Raw genomic sequence first — 24381 nt, forward strand, 5'->3', positions numbered from 1 at the left:
CTGAAAAAGCCTCAAAAACAAAAACACAAAATAAATAGCAAAAACAAAAGCACCGTTTGACTTCCAAAAGTCTGTTTGAGTTCAGAAATGTTCGAAAACCAAGATGCAGCTTCTGATTGGTGCAGGTGCCCCAGAAACAATAGCCGACAACCGCATCGGACCTTTGGCTTCCAAAAAAATTCGAAAACCAGAAAACTGACTTCCAGGTTTTCGGAGTTTGAGAACCAAGGCATTTGAGAACCAAAGTGTTTGAGAACCAAGGTACCACTGTATTCAATGATGGCTGCAATAGAGACTTAAAATATTGCAGTGGCACTAACTTACATCACTTCGCTGTTTGGTGTTGTGTTGCGCCAAAACCATCGGCATTGCATCCATTAAGCTTGTGAACTTCAGTTTGTCTGGGGGCTGACGGTACTTCCTTTCATTTAGTGCGTCTCCAGCCTTTCTAACTTTTTCTACCTCCAGAGAACCTAGAGGACTCCACCCAATTCCTTTGAACCAGCTGTTATAGTCTTGCTTGTAAAGGTTCTGAGGGTAAAAACAAGGAGCAATTCAAAAGACAGACATTGAGGGGATAACATTTTAAAACATCCAGAAATACACAGCAGTTTCATTTCTTTCTAGAATAAATACATTGCACCTGACTGGATACATCTGTATCTACCAGGACAAATAAAATGTTTCATATACAGACCAACTACATATATGCCACTCCTGAATTGTTATCATATGTAGGCTACTTGTTATATATGCTGCAAAATTTCAATGCCATTTCTCTAAAATTTTATTTGAAAACACCTCTCCCACCCAAATTCTATCCATTCACTAATCAAAAAGCATTATTTTATTTGTTCTAAAGTGGGGGAAATGTCTCCAGGAAATTTAGTCTCCCCACCCCCTTGACACCCAATCAACTTGAGGTCCTTGCTTTAATTAGCTAATTCTGCATTCTATTTGTCCATGTGCTTGCATGCCAAGGCCCCATGACCCCCGCACCCCGATATAGCAAAATAACTAGACAGGACAAGTGTAAGGTAAGAATTGGTCAAATAGGCCACAACTGTATTGATTACAGATGTGAAGGTTTGGCTTAGGCATTGGGTATACCATTTTACTGCAGCCCATTTGCTGGGGGTGTATTCTAGGGTCAACCCAACCTTGGGGGGCCCTATGACCTACAGGGGTCCCTGTTTGAGGAGTGCTATGGCCCTAGCCCAGGCATAGGCAAACTCAGCCCGCCAGATGTTTTGAGACTACAATTCCCATCATCCCTGACCACTGGTCCTGTTAGCTAGGGATGATGGGAGTTGTAGTCCCAAAACATCTGGAAGCCTTAGTTTGCCTATGACTGTCCTAGCCCCTGCCTGGGTGTCTGGACAGAAGCAGCTCCTTACAGAACCCTTTAACGCAGCCTTTCTCAACCTGTGGGTCCCCAGATGTTGTTGAACTACAACTCCCATCACCCCTAGCTAGCAAGGCCTTTCCCATGGAGGGGCAGGCAGAGGCTACCTCCTCCCCTCCATCCAAGATTAAGGCTTAGCCAGTGCTTACCGCCACTCAACCCAATAGGTTCACCAGCAAACCCTTCACACCTGCAACCAACCCTTTAATCCCTCCATCACTTCAACCAAGATGTCGAAATACTGCAATGAAATGTGACATTTTTTTAAAAAAGTAATACTTACATCACTCTGAATTTGCATCATGTTCCTTGTCAGTTCAACATTCATGGCATCTGGCAGGTAGGTATAACGATGGAGCAGGTGTTTGTAGTGAGTATTAGAGGCTACATCCTGAGCCTGCTTGGCAGCTTGGATGCTGACCATCTCCACAGGTGTGTGATAGCAAGTCTTGCTCTTCTCATAGTCTTTCTTATACTCCCGTTCAGACTGCATCTTTGCCACGTGCATAGAATGGACAAGCTTAGGGTCATCTTGCAGGCTTCTGAAACCAACATGTTTTCCTCTTGCTTTTTCATAGGCTTCTTTGTATTTGTACTAGAGTCCCAGCAGGAGAGAGAGAGAAACAGAGAAGTTGTGTGTGGATATCCAGACTCAAAGCACCCATTTTTACACAAGTAATAAGAGAACTATCTCCTAGGTGAGACAAGACTGAGCAGATGTGGGTACTTACATCACTAGCAATGTTTCTTGAAGCCTTGGCCAGAGTAATTGGAATAGAATCACCCAATACGTTGTGTCCTTTGGCTATCAGTTCATGATAGCCATGTTTATAATAGCTCTGGGAGGGGGGGAAAATGATATTCACATATTTAGCAAGTAGTTCAAACAACTACTGATCAATAACTCAGAATCCACCATCACAGAAAGCAAGGAATCTCAACTTTTAGGCTATGAAGAATGACTAGAGAATAAGTTACATTAAAACCAGTGGACAGCGGTGGTGAGAGGGGCTGTACATTCTGGCCCTATCCTCAACACTGCTAAAACAACCCATTGGCCATGTCCCCTCCCAGTAACATCTAAACATTCAACTGAACATGTGAAAGATGTCCATAGGTACACAAGAACTTCCATGCACTCCAGAACCCTGAGAAGTCAAACAGCAGAAACCCAAAAGCCTATCAGGAAACCTGCCAAAGGCAGCTAGTTCAATTCCACCGACTGTAAACTGTAGTCGTTCATCGTGATGGGTGCATATCCCATGCTGACATGACATTCGCTGTCTGACCCCCTTCCCTTATTACATCATGCAGCTAGAACTAGCTTTAATCAAAATGCTATCTCCACATTATGATAGCCGCATGGTTTCTATTATATCAGAATGAATTTCTGAACATCTAAATCTGCATTTGTTTACCAAAAGCATGAATGAAAGACACCTCTTTTTTTAAAAAAGTGACTTACATCACTGATGTTGGCTGCGTTGTATTTAGCCTGGATGAACTGAGGGGCATCTGAAGGCAAGTGGTATTTGTGCTTGATTTCTTCTCCGGAAGTTTTGTATAGTCTCTGCAAACAAAAATAACAGGATAATAATAAACTCTTCTGTTCTCAAGGAAAATGTCCTATAGAATACAATGAGCTGGCTAAATGTCCTCGGCTGCAAGCCCACACTGCCTGTGGGCTGCATTGAAAAAGCATAGGACTCAGCTTCCAAATAAACAGTCATAGGATCAGGCAGTAAATTTTGTCCTTAATAGAGGCTGGAAACTAAAAGTGTCTATCTGCCTGCAGAATGCACTTCTGCTCATGCAATAAGACGCCCTTCAGCAGGGCCGGATTTAGGTTTGATGAGGCCCTAAGCTACTGAAGGTAATGGGGCCCAGCTGCCCTTTATATGGTGCAGCTGTCCTTTGTCAACAACAAATTGTCGCTGTTTTTTGTGTTGAATATATGCTATATAGGTATGTAGGTTTTATTTTATTTGTTTTTTATCTTATATTTTGGAAATGTACATCCCGGGTTTTTTTCCTTTAATTTTTTTTTGGGGGGGGGGCCAAGAGAGTGGGGCTCTAAGCTATAGCTTGTTTAGCTTATACGTAAATCCGGCACTGCCCTTCATGGGAAACCTACCAGGGGCATGAGATACATGCTAGGAGTGGGTGGGGCCAGAGGCAAGAGTGGGTGGGGCACTGGGAGTGACTCTTACTTTTGTAAACAGTAGGCTAACAGAAACCAGTTGTTTCTACATCCCCATCTCTGCATCCAGGCAAACAAGATACATCACCACAGTTCAATGGCACATTCCAGTCAGGGCATTAAGCAGGGCCAGTGAGGGGATGTGGCCTAGGTAATGGGTGTGATTTGAGAAGAGTCCTGGGGGGCCAGACAGAATAGTCCCCAGGCCTGGGTTTTTCCACCCCTGAGCTAAGGGTAGAAAGCGCCTTAGCTGCAGTGCAACAACTGACAAAGCTCTTGACTTTGCTGCCTTCTGTCATACATCTGAGGGCGGGGCAGCTCCCTCATTAGTCTTTTCAGCTTAGGGTTTTATGTCAATATATATCTCAAAAAAAAAAAGATGGATCAGGTATCTCCCAAACAAATGCGGATTATTTCTCCACAATGTGTTTGTATGAGCACCTCATACAATGTTCCATTTCTTCCTAGATATTGTTAATTGCTTTGTTCTGGCATCTTTCCCTTAGGGCTACTCACATCACTAAGCTGCAGTGCGTTCTGCTTAGCCTGGACCATGACAGGTGAGTCTACTATGCTGGTGAACTTGAGCGTGTCCGGGTGTTGGCGGTACTTCTTCTCATTCAAAGCATCTCCCGCTTTTCTAACTTTCTCTACATCCATTGAACCAATTGGGATCCACCCGATACCTTTCATCCAGCTGTTAAAGTCTGCCTTGTAAAGATTCTGGGTGGGAAAAAGAATGAAAAGAAAACAATCAATCAATCAATCAATCAATCAATCAATCACATGAACAGGTAACAAAATAAAACCTCTTTGGACACACTTACATCACTCTGAATCTGCATCATGTTTTTGGACCGTTCCACGGTCATATCATCAGGCAACATTGTGTAATGGTGCACCAAGTGTTTGTAATTTGTGTTGCTAGCAATGTCCTGGGCTTTCTTGGCAGCGACAACGTTGACCATATCCAGCGGAGTGTTGTATTTGGTTTTGCTCTCCTCGTAAGCTTTCTTGTACTCCCGGTCCGACTGCATCTTGGCAACATTCACATAATGGACCAGCTTGGGGTCGTCTTGGAGACTCTGGAAGCCAACCAGTTTACCCTTGCCAAGTTCATAGTCCTTTTTGTACTGGTACTGTCAGGACACACACAAAAAATAATATCAAAAGTGAAGTCGTTTTCCTGGTGAACAGCCCAACACACCCTTTTCTGCTCCAGCCCTTTCTCTTCTTCCTTGGAGTCCGTTCCTTTTATCCCCTTCCTCTCTGCCTCATCTTCCCTTCCCAGTGGGATGCTGAGGGAGGGAAAGGTTGCTTTGATCTGTTCAACTACAAAGGGCTCCTCCCTCACAACAGCTTCCTTCTGTTGTTCCATACATTTCAGCTTTCCCACTGTTTTCCCTGCAACGCACCCTTCCTTTTTGCCCACCCTACACAGAGAGAAAGAGGCTGAGGCCCTCAGGCCACCCATCCCTGCACTTGAATCCAGTAATTGAACCAAGGATTGCTATAAAATCATCATACCACCACCATTATTAATTAGATAATGATGGTGATGATGGTGATGGTGATGATGATGATGTTTCCTCCTCATACTCAATGCTTCTTTGAAAAGAGAATACTTACATCACTGGCCGCATGTCTAGCAGCCTTGGCAGCTCTAATGGGAATAGCATCAATTCTTAGGTCGTATCCCTTCGATTTCAGATCTTCCAACCCCAGTTTGTAGCAGTTCTGGAAGAGAACAGAATGTTTCTCTGAAACTACAGTTGGTTGCTATTCACCTATGCTTTAAAATTTAAGACTTGTGTGCATAACAATGTATTGAGAGGAAACTTACGTCGCTGAGATTGTAGGAATTAACCCTTGCCTGGAGAAACTGGGGAGCATCTGCCGGAAGGTGATATTTATGAATTACATCTTCATTTTTGGCTTTATAAATTACCTAGAACATAAATCAAGGTATATTATATTCAATATATTCATAGTGTAGAATACTTTAAAGTTCACTACATTTTATTGTACAGTTTTATGCTTAGAAAGTGAACTTTATAGTTGAATCACAACTAAGGGGTGGCATCCAATGATGTCCATCCATCGGTGGAAGGGATTTGTGGGAATTCACCAAAGGATATACCACTATTCATAGAAAATATCAGAGAAGTTCACAATAGTTATACATGAAATCATACAATAAAAACCATCTTTTTTTTTTTTTTTGAATCAGCTAACTATTATGGAAAGATATATGAACAGTAGTATATAATTTTTAAAAAACAACCCTAAAATAATGATTTATTGTGTTAATTGATCCCATTATGACTCCAGAATAAAGTTAGCCAACACAGACGCAGACAACATGTGCCAATACTTACATCACTCCTTTGAGCTTGGTTGATTTTAGCCTGTACTACAACAGGGTCATCTTCAATTTGTGTAAACTTAATAGTGTCTGGATGCTGACGATATTTTCTCTGTTCAAAAGATTAAAGAAAATAAAACTGCAATTCCTTCACAGGAAATTATATTTTGCTATTCCATTTCTTTCATTTTTTTTGTATTATTGGAATGATGCCTTTCAATAATAAGGATGCCCTGACTCAGAAATATTTAAAAATAATCCAGGTCTGAATTTGCTCACAAGAAAAGCTTTCCTGGCATTTCCCCCCCAAAAAACAACCACTTAATTATATGATAAACCAGCAAAATTAAAATAAACCAGCAAAATCAATATCTCCATAACAACATACAAGAAAGTCCTCTTAACGGGATCTAGTCTTTGCAATGGACAAATCTTTGACCAATATATTGTGTACATTCAGTTTCCATTCCAAAATACTCAGGCTGGCAAATGCCAGTGGATTTACCCATATGCTCTGAAACCTACATATTGATATTGAGTTATTGCGTTCTTGATTGTGCATTTTAAACCCACAATGTAGCTAAACCAAATTTCTTAAATATGTAAAATGGCTTCAGGACAGAAAGAAACGAAATCCGTTCTGGAAGTCCATTCAACTTCCAAAACATTCGAAAACCAATTCACGGCTTCTGATTGGCTGCAGGAAGCTCCTGCAGCCAATCAGAAGCCCCGTCAGATGTTCAGGTTCCAAAATAATGTTCACAAACCAGAACATTAACTCTGGGTTTGCAGTATTCAGGAGCCAAAACGTCCGAGTTCCATGGCATTCAGGATCCAAGGTACGACTGTAGTAGGAAGGATCATAGCATAGTAATAGAGATTGTGCTTTGCACACAAATGGTCCCTGACTCAATCCCTGGAGAATCTTGGCTAGATCAGTCAGTGGTATGATTAGGCAAAGGGCATCTTCTTGTGTTCCAAACACAAGAACAAATCTAGCCTGCCCTTCCAAACTAGCTTTCGAAACAGGTTACACATGTGCAGCCCGTTTTTCAGTAAGGCTAGGGAACAGAGTATACAGCATCAGTTTGTACATGTGATTCCTTGGTCAGATAGGGACATGTGTTAGGAAGCCTGTCTCCATGCAGCACAGTCCCTAAGCTGGCCTAGATCAGGGTCAATGGTTGATTCTACTTAGGGTCTATGTACCTCACTGATAATATCAGAAGCTCTCTTGGCTTTTTCAGCATCTAGGGACCCAAGTGGTATCCAGCCACAGCCTTTCATATCACTGTTGTAGTCAGCTCTGTATTCATTCTGGGAAAGACCATAAAAACGACAAAATGCAATTAACTCAATTTACACAAAGAAAACCCTCTACAAATCCAGTGTGTAGAATTTAAGAACGTACATTGCCAGCCGGGAACCCTCTATATTTTGGGGAAACTCCAACTCCCATCATCCCTAGCCAGCATGACTGTAAAGTAAATGTTCTCAGAAGCTGATGCTTCAACTCCCAGATCCCTAGACTATTCACCGCAATCAATGGACAATGAAGCACAGGAATGACATGAAAGTGAACCCACATATTTCTTTGCTTTGCAGGTAAACCACAGAAAAAGCTATACTTCTAAGCATAAGAAAATGTTTGCTTTTCAAATCCACAGAGGCTTTCCCTTTAAACGCCTCTTATTCTACTCAACCTTCCTCAGAAAGTTAATCAAAAAGGTAAGGAGCCATCTGCTATTCCCTACTAATTAGTCTTCATTCAACCTTTGGGTCTGTTAAGCTGCCAGACCCTTTTCATTCTTGGCATCGTGGTGAACATCTTAGAATTATATTTTTAAGGTAATTAAATATGGGAAGTACACAGGCTGCATTAACAACTGAGGTTTCCACTTTATCCCAGCCCTAGCATGGTTTCTGTGGCTTGCTGTTGTTGAGTCCAGGAAAAGCCTAGGGAAAACATCGCATCTCTTTGAGTTTGTATGAAACCCTCCTTAGCTGAGCAATGCTAGACAAGCATAACTACTTACATCACTCTGTATAGCATTGGCTTTCTTGGCAAGTTCCACAGGAATACTGTCGGGGGGATAGCAGTAATTATGGATGAGACGCTTGTAGTCTGTGTTGCTGACAATTGCCTGTGCTTTCTTTGCTTGTACTACTGGGATCATGTCCAACGGCGCTGTGTACTTGGTCTTTGACTCTTCGTAACCTTTTCTGTATTCACGCTATAAAAGAATTAACATGTACCTTTAAGAGTTAGAACTTCCAAAACAACCCAAAACAACCCTAATACTTTGTAAAATCCAGGCTACTTGCATGGCTATGGTGAGACATGCCTTAATTATATCACGATTGGGCTGCTGCAATACAGTAAAAATGCACTAAACATTTACATCAATAGGATCCAGATCATATTATTATTAGCTAATACGATCAGTATTAGAAGAACTTTAACCTCTAAAAAGCATCAAACCAAAACAGTAGGCATTCTACACTGGATTACCCATCAGTCTCTTACAGTTTGGTAGTTTTCACTACATGTCAGACATATTCTGTTTTCACTGGTTAACGTCTTCCCTTAAGCATTAAGATGGATGATCTGAATAGCCATCAAATAGGTACTAACGTTCTCATCTCCGCTTAATATCTCTAGGCCCTTTTTGGATTGAGTCATAATTGCCCAGCACAATCCTAAGCATGTTTATGTGAAAGTGAATCCCACTGTATTCAAAAAGGATGTATTCAAAAAGGCTCCTTTTCTCAACTAAGTCCATAGCCTTCTGGTGAAAGGAATTTTGTGGTATCAATGGCTCATCATGAAGGGAAACATTTTCATGTTAATTTCACTTAAAGGTTGAACCCGAATATCTTTCAGAATTGAGCTTTCCTGGCACTCATTAGCAAGACTAAGTCAGTATTGGATATAAATCACAGGTTATTATTTTTACACGTATTTAGAATTATTATTCTTTGCCATTTATTTTGTAAATGAAGGCTTGTATGAGGCTTGGGATTGCTACCGTGGAGGGGCGAGGGAGGTATGGTGGTGGGGGCAGATGTTATAGGCGAAGGGGATCGAGATACGGATATGCTCGTACCCCTTCCAATCTGCGCCCCATCCCGAGGGACGAGGGTAGGGTGAGCAAGGATTACTCACCTCCGTCACTGGTGTTGTGCAATGCCAGGTCTATAGGCAACAAAACCGCCACTCTGCGAGATTTCTTTACCTCGCAGGGGGTCGACCTGGCTTGTGTGACGGAGACCTGGGTACGCGAAGGGGCAACAGTTACCTTACGAGAGATGGCGCCCCCGGGTTTCTCCGTCCTCCACCAGTCGCGGACTGTGGGCCGGGGGGGAGGGGTGGCATTATTAATCCGGGAAGATTGTTCTTTCAGGGCTCTACCATCACCATCGATCCACGGCATTGAATGTGTTGGCCTAGTGTGGGGCTCTGAGGTGAACTTGGCTGTCTGGCTGGTGTACCAGCCACCTAGCGCACCAGCAGCCACCCTGTCAGGCCTGCTGGAGGCGGTGGCCGGCTGGGCCTTGGAGTTCCCTAACCTATTGGTATTGGGGGACTTCAACATCCATGCTGATGCCACTCCCTCCTCACAGGCTCTGGACCTGGTGTCTTCCATGGTGACACTAGGGCTCTCCCAGTTTGTTTCAGGCCCCACACATCAAGCAGGCCACACGCTGGATTTGATCTTTGGCGTAGGTATAGATGTGATCATGTCTCCTTCAATTAAGGTGCCATGGTCTGATCACTACGCTCTGAAAGCCAGGATTGACTTTCCACCCCCACCCTGCTTAGGTGGCGAGCCGATTTGGGCTCGCCCTCAGAGGCTGATGGACCCTGATGGATTCCATCAAGCCTTGCGGGACCTTGCTACCCCTGGCAACTCATTGACTGAGCTTGTTGAGGGCTGGAATATCCAGCTCCTGGCAGCCATTGATGAGATCGCACCTAAGCGCCCTCTGCGACTCCGCAGAAACCGGGCTCCCTGGTTTACCGAGGAGCTTCGGAAAATGAAGCGGGACCTCAGACGGCTAGAGCAAGTATGGCGGGGTGCCCGTGACGGAGCCTCAAGAACATCTTATAGGGTTTTTATGAAAACCTATGAGATGGCAGTGAAGGCCGCTAAGAAGTCTTACTTCTCAGCCTCCATTGCATCCGCTAGCTCTCGCCCGGCGCAATTATTTAGTATAATTAGGTCTTTAACGTCCCTTGAAGGACAGCCAAATTTAAATAACAATCTGACACACAGCTGTGAGGCATTTGCGAGCTTTTTTGCGGAGAAGGTCCTGTTGCTCCGCCATGACCTCCCTGCCAATTTGGATACAATAAAGGAACTGGAGGCCCCTCGACTGTCCTCGGGTCCAGTATTGGACCACTTCGACCGGATATCCCCAGCCGATGTGGACAGACTCCTCCGAGCTGGAAAGCCCACCACCTGTCCTCTTGACCCGTGCCCGTCTTGGCTGATTAGAGCGTGTCCAGACGAGGTGCGGGCCCCCCTGGGGGATATCATCAAGTTGTCCCTTGGCACCGGGATATTTCCAGGGGAATTGAAGGAGGCAGTGGTGCGCCCGCTCTTAAAGAAAACATCATTAGATCCCTTAGATCTATCCAATTACCGCCCGGTTTCGAATCTTCCATTCCTGGGTAAGGTGACTGAGAGAGCAGTTGCTGAACAGCTTGGTAGGTTTCTGGATGAAACATCGGCTCTGGATCCATTCCAGTCCGGCTTCCGCGCTGGTCATGGGACCGAGACAGCTCTGGTCGCCCTAACAGATGATCTCCGCAGGCAGCTGGATCGAGGCGGGTCGGGGCTGCTGATTCTTCTAGACCTGTCAGCAGCCTTCGACATGCTTGATCACGAACTCCTGGACCACCGCCTTGCCGACTTGGGGATCCAGGGCACAGTCCTTCAATGGCTGCGCTCGTTTCTCTCTGGTCGGGGACAGAGGGTGGTGCTTGGGGGGGAATTGTCATCGCGCCACTCCTTGGTGTGTGGAGTGCCTCAGGGTGCGATACTCTCCCCGATGCTTTTTAACATCTTTATGCGCCCCCTCGCCCAGCTTGTCCGGAGTTTTGGGCTGGGTTGCCATCAGTATGCCGATGACACCCAACTCTATCTGTTGATGGATGGCCATCCTGACTCGGCCCCAGACACACTGACCAGATGTTTGGAAGCTGTGGCTGGATGGTTACGTGGAAGCCGGTTGAAGTTAAATCCTTCGAAGACAGAGGTCCTCTGGCTGGGATGGGACGATATGGGATTGGGGGGGCAAATCCCATCTCTTGCGGGGGTGCAATTAGTGCCAGCACCGTCCGTTAAGAGTTTGGGTGTAATCTTCGATACCTCCCTCTCTATGGAGGCGCAGATTACAGCTATAACAAAGGCGGCATTTTTTCATCTCCGCCAAGCTAAGCAGTTGGCCCCTTATCTCTCTCGCCCTGACCTAGCCACTGTGATCCACATGACAGTCACCTCCAGACTGGATTATTGTAACTCGCTCTACGTGGGGCTGCCCTTGAGACTGACCCAGAAACTCCAGCGGGTGCAGAATGCCGCGGCGAGACTCCTTATGGGGTCTTCGCTGCGAGATCACATTCATCCGGTACTATACCAGCTGCACTGGCTCCCGGTGGAGTACAGGATCAGGTTTAAGGTGCTGGTTTTAACCTTTAAAGCCCTATACGGCCTAGGACCCTCGTACCTACGGGACCGCCTCTCCTGGTATGCCCCACAGAGGAACCTACGGTCTGCAAATAAAAACATCCTGAAGGTCCCAGGCCTCAGAGAGGTTAGGCTGGCCTCAACTAGAGCCAGGGCTTTCTCGGCTGCAGCTCCAATCTGGTGGAACGCTCTGTCACAAGAGACTAGGGCCCTGCGGGACCTGACATCTTTCCGCAAGGCCTGCAAGACAGAGTTGTTCCACCAGGCCTTTGGTCAGGGCCCAGCCTGACTCCCTCCTCTGGCAACCTGCACAGAACTTTGCTTAACGGTTGCCATTAATTTGATTTTAATTAATTTTTATAATGAAATGTTTTAGAATGTTGGGTTATTTGATTGTTTGATTATTTGATTGTTGTTAGCCGCCCTGAGCCCGGCTTTGGCTGGGGAGGGCGGGATATAAATAAAATTTATTATTATTATTATTATTATTATTATTATTATTATTATTATCCTTGCTTCTTGTTTTGTGGAATGGAAAGAGCTAAAAGTCTCTAAATAATTTGATGTTTGCAAATAATTTGGCACACAGCTGACATCTTACCAGTGCTAACTACAATGTGTACAGAACGGGTACTTACATCGCTCTGCTGTTTGGCCACTTTCTGAGAATGTAGCATTTTAGGATCGTCCTCAATGCTCAGAGCTCCAACCATCTTCCCTCTGCTCTGTTCATAAGCTTTCTTATATTCCACCTACATGGGGACAAGACATTAATGGTCTTCTACATTCTGTAGCCACTGCACAGAAATACAAATAATTTTTTTTAAAAAAATAAATCTTCATTTTATGCAACACTTACATCACTTGCAATTTTTCGATTGGCTTTGGCAGCAAGAATAGGAATGGCATCAAACTTGATCTCAAATTTCTTAGCTTTTGATGTGTCCCAGTCATACTTATAGCAAGTCTGACACAGAAGAATAAACAAATAACATGAAGAAGGTATGACATCATATCAGGACTATAATGACATTAAATCTATCCATTGATTGTAGAGAATATATACAGTCGTACCTTGGAAGTCGAACAGAATCCGCTCCAGAGGTCCATTCGACTTCCAAAACGTTAGAAAACCAAAGCACGGCTTCTGATTGGCTGCAGGAAGCTTCTACAGCCAATCGGAAGCCCCATCGGACATTCGGCTTCCAAAAGAACGTTTGAAAATCATTCGGGAGCCAGAACGTTTGACTCCCAAGGCGTTCAGGAGCCAAGGTACGACTGTAGTTATATGATGAAGATATTTTTGAATGATTAAAAAATTTGAAGATAGTTTTCAACTGATGAAAACCACTCTCTTAAACCCTCTTTCTTCCTGGGGTTTTATTAAGTTTCAGCTTAGGTCCAGCTGCGATCCATGAAATATTTTTTTGCCGTGTCCCCACGTTTTAATAGTGTTGTTTATAATCAAGTCTCCACTACAGTTTGCAACACAAGTTATGCCTTTCCCAGCAGTGAAGCCATCACAAATTGTTGTTTTTAAAGGAATTACATAGCTGTAATATATTTCCTGTTAATGGGTCACAATAATAATCTCTGTTTGGAGAAATCATATACATCAGCTGTACTAATAAAATCTGATCTTTTCCAATCACATTCCTTAACGCTGTGTTTCTGTTGCACAGAAGACATCTTGGAGCTGGTAGATAAAATAATTTGGGGTCCAGCAAACTGGTCAAAGGATGCTCTCAGGTGCACAAACATTGTTAGTTGCTTTATTTACAAAAGATGAGCCAAAATCTGGCTTTGAGGCAACTCTTTACTTAATTATGGCATTGTAAGCACTCTTCTCATCAAACTTGCAGGCCTGAACTTTAAAAAACCCCCAAGGAAAGTGCTTTCTTGTTATACTGCTCCCCCCTGCTTTTTGGCCATTTCAGTACTATCCTATCAGGTCTACCAGAAGATCTGAATTAATCCTTTTGACTCCATTAAGTGGCTGCACCCACCTATTTAACAAGTGAAGGCTCATACTCACATCACTGATGTTATATGCATTGACTCTGGACTGGAGGAACAAGGGAGCATCCGGAGGGATGGAACATTTGAATTTCTCACTCTCATGTTTGGCTTTGTAGTTCAGCTGAAATGTAGGATGAACAAATAATATTCTGAGTCAGTGCTGTCACAAGATGAAGCTAGGTCCCGTGAAACATAAAACAAGGCAGGAGTTTTATGTTCTGAGTTGTCAGGTAACTTACATCGCTCAGCTGCTTGGAATTAATCTGTGCTTGTACCATCACGAGTGAATCTGGCACTTGTGTAAATTTGAGCTTATCGGGATGTTTTTTGTAGGCATACTAGGAAGACACGAAAGCAAAAATAAAACAAAATGGCAGTTGATTTCCAGTAGGCATTGGCATTATGGTGATATATATATATATATATATATATATATATATATATATATATCAGTAACATCATAAATTGAGTTTTATAAACCAATTCAGATATCACACCTCCATTCATTCATTCAGCAAAAGTATAACTGGGGGCAACACTGCCATTCACAAAACTTAAAGTTCTCTGACTGTCAAAAATATAAAGCATCCAAGAGCTCTCATATGTCCTCCAGCCAGGGAAGTGTGAAATATTCTGGTAGATTTTACCTGGGAATCACAAGCGTAATCTAACTCTGCCACAGTACACAGACAGTGATGGAGGTCATCACTTGCACAGCTATGGCTACAAAGGGTGAATAGCGTTGGTATGTATGGTTTTCCTTGGGAAAGCATACATGTGGCAAAGCACATTTTGGCCACAAGATGTCACAAGAAACCTGTAAAAGGAATAGCTTGAGGGGAAACCGATACTTGACCCATATAGGAGTGAAAGAAGAATGAAAAGCAGCCCCAGGAAGCTACAGTTCTGAACAGAAGAGCAGGGGAGGGGGAGAGAAGTAGATTATGGCAGGCCTATTTCCCCCCAAAAATATTCTCTACTCATGCTACTTTTACCTCAAAGGTCCAGCCTCCTAGAAGGTTGCTTTTCATTAAAAGAAAAGCATCATGTCTCTAATTTGTGAGAACAATTTGAAAGCAAACACTGACATAATAGCTGATAAAATGCATGTCAGGAGTGGGGACTGAAAAGTTTTTATTGCTGGTTCATAGTTATTCATTAGCAGAAAGCTGAGGTGCACAATTTGTCAAGTCAGTACCAACACTGGTGTGCATACACCTGCTAATTTTTGTCTCTCTTTTTACTCCTTGAGTCCTCATCTCTCACTTAAGCCAGCAATGGCAGGTACTTCTCTGCAGGCCACAAATGCTGCTTGGTGGGTGGAGAGCCAGATTTCCTTGTCTGGTGTGCGACTGCATGTTAGAGAGTGTGGAGTTGGGGTCAAATGTGCCCCCGTTGTGTGTGTGCGTGTCCATATGAGCTCCCACCCTCAAAACTTCAAGTAAATAGAATTCTAGTACGTAGTTCTTTTCTTGCTCCTTCCATTAATTTTGTGGAAATCTTGACTGTATAATGTGAAGTCACTCAGGATATAAGTAAGATCTTGCAGAATCCACGACTTACGTCTTTGCACTGGTCTAACTTCTTCATGGCTTCATATTCTTGAGTTATGGTCTGAGGGAAGTAGCCCTTTCCCTTGTCCTCTTCATAGTCGGCTTTGTAGTTTTTCTAGGAAAAGCCACAAGGGGTCAATAACCACCATGAACTCTATCTGAACAGGTTAAGGAAGTGGAATCCATACTTACATCACTCTTCATGGCTGCAACTTTCATGCAGTGTGATTGGTACGGGTCCTCAAAGGTGCCTATGTAGCGGCCCAAGATATTCTGCTGATATCCCTCTTTATATTTAACCTAGAGGAGAAGTGGCACATGTTAAAATAGGCATAATTGTTACAATAGGCATAATGGGGTTTAGCAAAGTCTTCTTTAGGCCATAAACCTAAGAGCAATTGCAACCACACTTACATCGCTGAAGCCTTTCAGCACATTGTCAAGTTGATACTTCGGGGTATCGCAGTAGTTGATACTTGTTCCCTTAGCTTTTTCATATGCTTCCTTATATAGTCTCTGTCAGGAGTGAAATATAAAAGTCGTCATGTAGCAATAAAAGTTGACTGTGCAGGTCATTACAGTTTGTTTTTGGTTTTTTTACACATTGACTGAACCTGAATGAAGAGCATTGTGAAAGGAGAGCAAAGGTGTGCAGAAAAGAGGGTGTAAGAAATCTGTGCGTGTAAGGGTGTAAGAAAGCAACACTTTGGAACTCCCTGCTGACTGACATCAGGCAGACACCTTCTTCGCTGTACTCTTTTCGGTTCCTGTCAAAAACATTTTTTGTTTTGGCAAGCCCATTCATAGACATGTTGGCATGTTTTAATCTTTTCTCTTTAGCCACTGTTGATTTTAATCACCTTTTCAAAAATTAACCATTTTTAAACATTTTATTTTATTAAACTGCTTTGAGGGTGGTGGTGTTGTTTAACAACAAAGTGGTACATCAATTGTTAAATAAAAAAAAATACATAAAAATAAACATACGTCTAGAGCTACCTTGGCATACTCTCCCTTTATATACAGTCGTACCTTGGTTCTGCAACACCTTGCAACTCGAACGTTTTGGCTCCCGAAGTGAGTGCTCTGGTTTGTGAACATTCTTTGGAACCGTATGTCCGACGCAGCTTCCGGTTGAGTGCAGGAAGCTCCTGCAGCCAATCGGAAGCTGTGCCTTGGTTTTTGAACATTTTCAGAAGTCGAACAGACTTCTGGAACGGATTCCGTTCGAGAGCCAAGGTACGATTGTATATATAAATGATGGTGTAACAGGCGATGCACTATCTATTTGGTCCTAGGATGGAGTTGAGAAGATCCAGATAGCTATGGGGTGGCCCTTTTGGCTATATACTGGAGCTTCTGCACATATACCAGCAAGGCTTTTCAGGGCTCCACCCTTCTGCTCCTCAAAAACCACAAAAAGTCACTCCAAGAGCTGAGGTAGCCTGGGTTGCAGCATGACTAGGATCTAGTCTAGAAAAGGAAAAATGGGGAAGTTCATGAGAGAAGCATGCTTGGGCTCATGTGCTTGGCTATTTGGATCCTGGACAGACTTTCTTAACTTAATACCGGAGGCTACATTCCAGCCATGTGAAAGTCAGAGGTGGTTTCTATAAACATCCATTCCTCACCCCCTGGGCACATGCATGCACACACACACACACACACACACACACACACACACACTTACCTCTCCATTATCCATCCAGACCATTATCACAATTCACAGGCACATAGCAGCTAGGCAAAAGCAATGAAGAAGCATGCAGAACAGGACTGGCAAAGGGGGTGGGCCTGGGGGCGTCCCGCTAGATGGAATGTTTTATACTTGCTGATTCATAAATTTGGCTACAGAACTGACAACGGTTCATCAATGTTTGACAGAAACAGCTTTTGAAAGACCTGTAGGACTCTTCTAATATACAGCAGCAGCATTATTATTGTTACTATTATTATTATTAATAACATTTACATCAGTATTGGACGTGATTTGTACATTATGCTTTTTGCAAATATTTCAGAATAGTTTTATTGCAGGGAGTCAGAAGTACTTAGATGAATTTGGTACCCTGCAGGTATCCTCTTATCGGTGCTAACCGGTGTAGTGTGTACGGAATGGGTACTTACATCGCTTTGCAGTTTGGCTACTTTTTGAGAATGTAGCAACTTGGGATCGTCCTCGATGCTCAGAGCTCCAACCATCTTCCCTCTGCTCTGTTCATAAGCTTTCTTATATTCCACCTACATGGGGATAAAACATTGATGGTCTTCAACATTCTGCACTGCAAGCTGATCCAAATCAGCCTGAAAACTGCATTTCTCTGCAACACTTACATCGCTGGCAATTTTTCGATTGGCTTTGGCGGCAAGAATTGGAATGGCATCAAACTTGATCTCGAATTTCTTATCTTTCGATGTCTCCCAGTCGTACTTATAGCAAGTCTGACACAGAAGCAGAAGAAACAAATAACATGAGGAAGGTGGGGCATAATATTAAGATGATTTAATGCAAAAATTGATCCATTTATTATGCTGTTCTTATCATTGTTATTATTATTAATTAGATTTATATACAGGCCTTCATCATAAGATCTCAGGGCGGCTCACAGAGTAAAATAAAATAATGTAGTATAAACACCAACAACTGGGAATTGTTGGCCTGCGAGTGCTCCAATTGGAGAACAGCCTTCACAAAAGGAGTCATGGACTTTGAAGAAGCATGAACTCAGGACAAAAGGGAGAAATGTGCTAAGAGGAAGGCATGCTTGGCAAACCCTCACCATGATCAACTCCCACCCGGAAACCTATGTCCCCACTGTGGAAGGAACGTGAAGATCCAGAATTGGCCTCCACAACCACTTATGGACACACTGTAAAGGCCATATTCATGGGAGGCAATCTTACTCAGCTACGAGTGATCGCCAAAAAAAGAAGCAGAAAATTTTGCAGAGGATATATAATGCTCTAATTGTATAAGACATTTTTTTAAAAAAATTAAAATCGCTAGAGAGTAGTTTGCTTCATTATACAAGCCTTCCCCTACAAAAGGAGCTGATAACATTCATAAGCAACAAATGAACATAAAAGTCTACTATTCCCAGGGCTCACAAATCACCAGCATTGAATAACAAAGCTCAGTCCTAGAAAGAACATGTCATGTTCTAATGTACTTACATCACTGATGTTATATGCATTGACTCTGGACTGGAGGAACAAGGGAGCGTCCGGAGGGATGGAACATTTGAATTTCTCACTCTCGTGTTTGGCTTTGTAGTTCAGCTGAAATGCAGATGAACAAATAATGACACTGCGGGCTTCAGCTAAAATGCTAGCACAATGAAACTGAGTAAGAGGTAAGAACATTTGCCCTCTCTAATACACACCATTTGTGTGACAATTGTTCAACCATTTCTATCATGCACGCAAGATAAGGGACAAGGACTCAGGTCAAGGGCATAAACCTTTCAAGGAATCCGGAATCCGCACATCTCTGTTAACAGAGTAGGCCAGTGCGTATTCCTGCTTCTGCATAAATCTATCAAGTCATCTTACAGAACAAGTATTATGCCCATTTCTGAATTGTTGATCTGTTTGTTCTGGGTCACTTCCAGTGTTGTCGCGAGGTGAAGCCACAACATCACCAGCGGAAGCTTGTTTGCCAGACACAACTCTTAGTGAAACCTAAGAGTTTGTTGCTTGAGTTGGAGTTTGTTTGAGTTGCCAGGTAACTTACATCACTCAGCTGCTTGGAATTGATCTGCGCTTGTGTCTGAACAGGAGAATCTGTCACTTGTGTAAATTTGAGCTTATCAGGATGCTTTTTGTAGGTATGCTAGAGGGAAGAAAAAGACAAAGACATTTAATTTCCAGCAGGTACCGGTAATAACAGAATTATACAGCAGTAAATCGCTTTGAGGTTGTTGTTGCTTTTACAAATCAAGCAGTACATACATTTTATGAAATAAATAAAAATGTAAATAAATAAATAAATAAATAGACTTCTAATTCAATTCAGATACAACAGTATTCATTTATTCATCAAAAATACTACTGGCCAACCAAGATTGCAAGACTGTCTTTTCCAGATCTGAAAGCACTCAAGACTACCAAAGTTATAAAGTTCCAATGGGCTTCAGATGTCCAGCTCATGAAATATGAAACAGATTTTAGTATATTTACTGTTCAACATCATCTTATGGGATTTCACAGACAACAGAATCACAGATGATGGTGCAACCCTGGCACAAAACCATATATACTTGCCAAGCACCATTCATACATATGGCTGGACTGGCTGTATATATAAATCAGAGGCATAGATCATTATTAGCCCTGCTGTGGCTAAAGAGAGTGCGCAATGTTAGTGTGAATAATTTTACTTGAGAAGTTATGTGTGAGAAAGCTAAGCATATTCTGGCCAGTAGATGTCACAAGAAACCTGTAAAAAGCTATGAAGATGTCACCTTTCAAAATTACGAGACCTGAGGGTTAGCTACAATTCACATGCAAATGACTGCAGAAAGCCACACCATTTTTATTTTAATGAAGTAAAGCCCCAAGAGGCTGAAATTCTCAGCAGAGAAGTAGCTGAAGCTTTTCTCCATTGGACATTTTCCAGCTCAAAATCATTCTCTTCCTCATATTCTCCCCCCCCCCCCCAATAATAACCTGCCTTCTATGACTGCTTTTTAGTCAACGAGAAGTATTACAGCTCCATTACATGCCTTCATGAGTAATGTATAATTTGCACCTGACTCAAAACAGACCTTTTATTAGCAGGATGACTATTTCAAAAGAGGGAAGAGCACTTATCTTCAGTTCTGTGAATTATTAAAGTCCATGATTGATGCAATTAATTAGTACTTAGCCTAAGCCTGATCTTTGGCTTGTGTATATATGTTAGCATAGATGTATATTTGTTAATTCATCTGTGTTTTAAATTGTGATTTACACATTTGAAATGTTTCATGCTTCCGGAAAATCTGTAAGAAATTTTAAAAGGAAACACTTCCATGAACTCCTTGAAATTCCTGATCACGTAGCATAAGCTAAGATAGGATGAAGGTAAGATCCCATAGGAAGCAAATACTCACATCTTTGCACTGGTCTAACTTCTTCATGGCTTCATATTCTTGAGTTATGGTCTGAGGGAAGTAACACTTTCCCTTGTCCTCTTCATAGTCGGCTTTGTAGTTTTTCTAGGAAAGGTCACAAGGGATCAATAACCACCAGAAACTTCATCTGAACAGGGGAAGACAGCGTCAGGAAATGGAATCCATACTTACATCACTCTTCATGGCTGCAACTTTCATGCAGTGTGATTGGTACGGGTCCTCAAAGGTGCCTATGTAGCGGCCCAAGATATTCTGCTGATATCCCTCTTTATATTTAACCTGGAGGACAAGTGCCGAAATTTACAACAAACTTACCAGTTTATGGAAGTCTCATTGGGACCACTATTTAATTGCTGCCATACTTACATCGCTGAAGTTTTTCAGAACGTTGTCAATCTGATATTTGGGAGTGTCGCAGTAATTAATGCTGGTTCCTTTCGCTTTTTCATATGCTTCCTTATATAACCTCTGCCAGGTGGAAGGAAAAGCCATATTGTAAAAGACCCCCATCAATATAGCATGATTCCCTCCACTCATCACGGTGCCATTAAATTAGCAAGTTTGGGCTGCCTTAAATTTGCTGAGAAGGGACATTTGGATTCAAATGCACATTTTTTTCTGACCCAGGATGGTAAGAATTTAGGCAGAACCTTGCTGGATCAGACCAAAGAACCCTGTTTGCAACAGTGGTTAGCAGAGATGCACTATAATTTATTTATTTATTTATTTGTTTATTTTATTTAATTATTATTATTATTAGTAGTAGTAGTAGTAGTAGTAGTAGTATACCCCACCTATCTGGGTGGCTTCCAGCAAAATACTAAATATACAATAAAACATCAGACATTAAAAACTTCACTAAACAGGGCTGCCTTCAGACGTCTTCTAAAAGTCAGGTAGTTGTTTATTTCCTTGACATCTGATGGGAGGGTGTTCCACAGGAAGGGCTCAGTGTCTGGGCTCAGTGTACTGAGAAGGCCTTCTGCCTGGTTCCCTGTTACTTGCCTTCTTGCAGTGAGGGAACCACCAGAAGGCTTTTGGAGCTGGACCTCAGTGTTTGGGCTGAATGATGGGGGCGGAGATGCTCCAGGTATACTGGGCTGAAGCCGTTTAGGGCTTTAAAGGTCAGCACCAGCACTTTGAATTGTGCTTAGAAACATACTCAGCGTATATGGTCTCGGGGGCCACTCCCAGTTAACAGTCTAGCTTTCTGGATTAGCTGTAGTTTCTGAGTCACCTTCAAAGGTAGCCCCACGTGGAGTGCATTGCAGTAGTCCAAGTGGGATATAACCAGGGCACGCACCACTCTGGTGAGACAGTATGAGGGCAGGTAGGATCTCACCCTGCATGCCAGATGGCCTTCATGGACAGCTGAGAGTCCTTTTTGGGGCACGGTTACCCTGTTCAGGACCAGGGAGTCCTCTCCACTTGCCCTGCCCCCAAGAACAATACTTCTGTCTTGTCAGTATTCATCCTCAATCTGCTAGCCGCCATCCATCTGCCAACTGCCTCCAGACACTCACACAGGACCTTCACTGCCCTCATTGGTTCAGATTTGAAGGAGAGGTAGAGCTGGGTATCATTTGCATACTGGCGGACACCTAGCCCAAACCCCCTGATGATCTCTCCCAGCAAATTCATGTAGATGTTAAAAAGGATGGGGGAGAGGATGGAGCCCTGAGGCACCCCACAAGTGAGAGCCCAGGGGTCTGAACACTCATCCCCCACCGCCACTTTCTGAACACAGCCTAGGAAGGAAGGAATGGAACCACTGCATAATAGTGCCCCCAGCTCCTCTAGATGGTTCAGAAGGATGTCATGGTTGATGGTATCAAAGGCCGCTGAGAGATCCAGCAGAACTAGGGAACAGCTTTCACCTCTGTTCCTATCTGTCCATAAAGGCAACAGATCTCTCTCCACTCCTTGTCCTCTAACTACTAGCATTCCAAAGTATCTGAATCTGAAGGGCCCATTCAGCTATTGTGGCTAACAATTTTTGATAAGTTTTTAATCAGAGGCACATTTTTAATCAATAAAAGATTGTTAGTCAGTTGATCTAGCTAACTTGCAAAGTAAATCCATAGGCTTGCAAAGCAAATCCATAAAAAGAGTCCTAATTCTGAATAATGAATGGCTACAACAAACTATTGATTGGTCTTGGCCAAAATTATCCCTGGAGAAACGAACCACACTTACATCATTCACAAGATTTCCAGCAGCTTTCAGATGTTTAAGCAGCGGGTTCTCTGTAGCTGGAAGCACATTATAATCTGTAGAAGCCTTGGATTTTTCGTAATCTTCTTTGTATTTTATCTAGCAAAATTAAGAAGAAAAACACTCACTTTTCCAAACTTGTGTACTTTGAGTCTCTTAAATTCCTGGTTGGCACTATTTATAGTGTTGCTTATCTTTCAATTCTTTTTATAAAATATGTTTGAGTAATTTACTTAGCTTCTTCAGCGAGGGAAAAGTGCAACACCAAGACTCTTAAGAAATTTAGTGCCATTTACAGCCAACAGTTGGCACTTCTTATGTGATTCAAGCAGCTGTTTGTGCTCATCTCATGTGATGTAAGTAAAATGTGTTATACCTGCAAGTGATGCTCTGTGTGTGTGTTTAAAAAAAAAACTTTTCAGGCTGTATTATCCATTGTGCTGAAATTATGTTATAGAATCTGAGAAAGATAACAATGGGCAAAAAATTGTATTGTCAGTGCCCAGTGTCTTCAGTAATACTAAGAGCCAAGAGAATTGCCAACTACTCAGTGTTGCGGAGCCCAGCAGCAAGGTGACTTTGACCACAGAGGCAGATTAAGCAGCTACCTGGGCAGCACAACACAAGGGGAGCCCACAGAAGCTGACTTTTCTGCATGCAAACAGAGAGCCAATCAAGAATACTCCCCATGACATGTTCTCAATTCACATAGAAATGCCTTGATCCCAGGTTCAACCCATTCCACCTAGGGCAGCAAAAGGCCTTCAACATGTTGAAAATGGATGCAATATTCATTTCACTTGCGAAACGGGAATAACAGTGGATGCCTATTCAAATACGGATTGGGAAATTGCTAAAGTATTTCAGATAGGGCACAATCTAAATAAGTACTGAGAATATTAAGCATACCTTACTGGCAGCAATTCCAGCTTTCTTATTAACTGCATACTCTGGTGTTTCAGTCTGCATAAAGTAGATTTGGTCTTTCTGATTCTCCCAGTTTTCTTGGTATTTTCTCTGTAAGGAGCAGAAAATACAGTTATACTCAGTTCAGGTCTAAGTTGGAATTTAACTGGGATAGGAAATGAGAATCTAGAAAGCAGCACAGAAACGCAATGATCAAAGCACAAAATTCGTACTATTTGCTAAATTGCAATACATGTTTTTTACCGGGCTCAAGATATCAGCGTTCATTCTGGCAACTGCAACATCATAGCATGGAGTTTGGCTCCATTTGCCCCTGATCTTCTTGTCATAGTCTTCATGATAGTTGCGCTGTAGAAAACAAAAACAAATATTGAACTGTGCGCAGCCAACTAAAGTAAAGGAATCACATCAACGCCTATAATATGTTTGTTTCATCACAGCTGCTATGAAACCACTATACTTTTCAACATCCCCTTAAATGTTTCCCATTTTTCTTTTTACTCCTGAGCATTATTGGGAGGTGAGGGGACTTCAACTTGAATTTGTATAGAATTCTCTCTCCCTCCCTCCCTCCCTCCCTCCCTCCCTGCTTCATTGGTTTTAAAAACCGTGTAACATAAGTAATCAACAGAAAGGGAAAACAAAAATAAACATTCATTCCATAGTTGGTGCTTCTTGCATATAACAATTTGTAGTTGGATTCAACATGATCTCCGGTCCCCCCATTGTGGTTCCCAGATTATATTCTTTATCTGCACGCTAAATTTTGTCTCCTCTAGGTTGTTTCAATTACATTAATTTTATAAGATTCTCCTATTACATGCAGAAAGTCAATCCAGATCTGCCAACAGATTTATATTTTTGCAATGTCCTTTTAAATAAACTCTGTAT

General features: G+C 42.6%; 1 protein-coding gene across 49 annotated transcripts in view; it reads right to left on the reverse strand.

The window, feature by feature from the left end:
- NEB (nebulin) overlaps positions 1-24381 on the reverse strand; it is a 159629-nt gene that overhangs the window by 118115 nt on the left and 17133 nt on the right. For 44 of the 49 annotated variants that reach the window (XM_081004274.1, XM_081004287.1, XM_081004248.1 and 41 more), the window contains 28 exons: positions 23734-23838; positions 23473-23580; positions 22546-22662; positions 20716-20817; positions 20521-20628; positions 20329-20433; positions 18969-19067; positions 18410-18514; positions 17570-17677; positions 17363-17476; positions 15650-15751; positions 15428-15535; positions 15246-15350; positions 13922-14020; positions 13699-13803; positions 12523-12630; positions 12302-12415; positions 8007-8204; positions 7180-7287; positions 5984-6082; positions 5449-5553; positions 5235-5342; positions 4433-4744; positions 4122-4328; positions 2871-2975; positions 2137-2244; positions 1689-2000; positions 325-531 (listed from right to left, as the gene is read on the reverse strand). In XM_081004274.1, coding sequence (XP_080860400.1) covers positions 325-531; positions 1689-2000; positions 2137-2244; positions 2871-2975; positions 4122-4328; positions 4433-4744; positions 5235-5342; positions 5449-5553; positions 5984-6082; positions 7180-7287; positions 8007-8204; positions 12302-12415; positions 12523-12630; positions 13699-13803; positions 13922-14020; positions 15246-15350; positions 15428-15535; positions 15650-15751; positions 17363-17476; positions 17570-17677; positions 18410-18514; positions 18969-19067; positions 20329-20433; positions 20521-20628; positions 20716-20817; positions 22546-22662; positions 23473-23580; positions 23734-23838 — 3681 coding nt within the window. The remainder of the gene's footprint in view (positions 1-324; positions 532-1688; positions 2001-2136; positions 2245-2870; positions 2976-4121; positions 4329-4432; positions 4745-5234; positions 5343-5448; positions 5554-5983; positions 6083-7179; positions 7288-8006; positions 8205-12301; positions 12416-12522; positions 12631-13698; positions 13804-13921; positions 14021-15245; positions 15351-15427; positions 15536-15649; positions 15752-17362; positions 17477-17569; positions 17678-18409; positions 18515-18968; positions 19068-20328; positions 20434-20520; positions 20629-20715; positions 20818-22545; positions 22663-23472; positions 23581-23733; positions 23839-24381) is intronic. The other 5 variants (XM_081004288.1, XM_081004289.1, XM_081004277.1 and 2 more) reach the window with 3 other exon arrangements.

This window comes from Podarcis pityusensis (genome assembly GCF_964106645.2).
Source record: "Podarcis pityusensis genome assembly, chromosome: 1".
NCBI lineage: Eukaryota > Metazoa > Chordata > Lepidosauria > Squamata > Lacertidae > Podarcis > Podarcis pityusensis.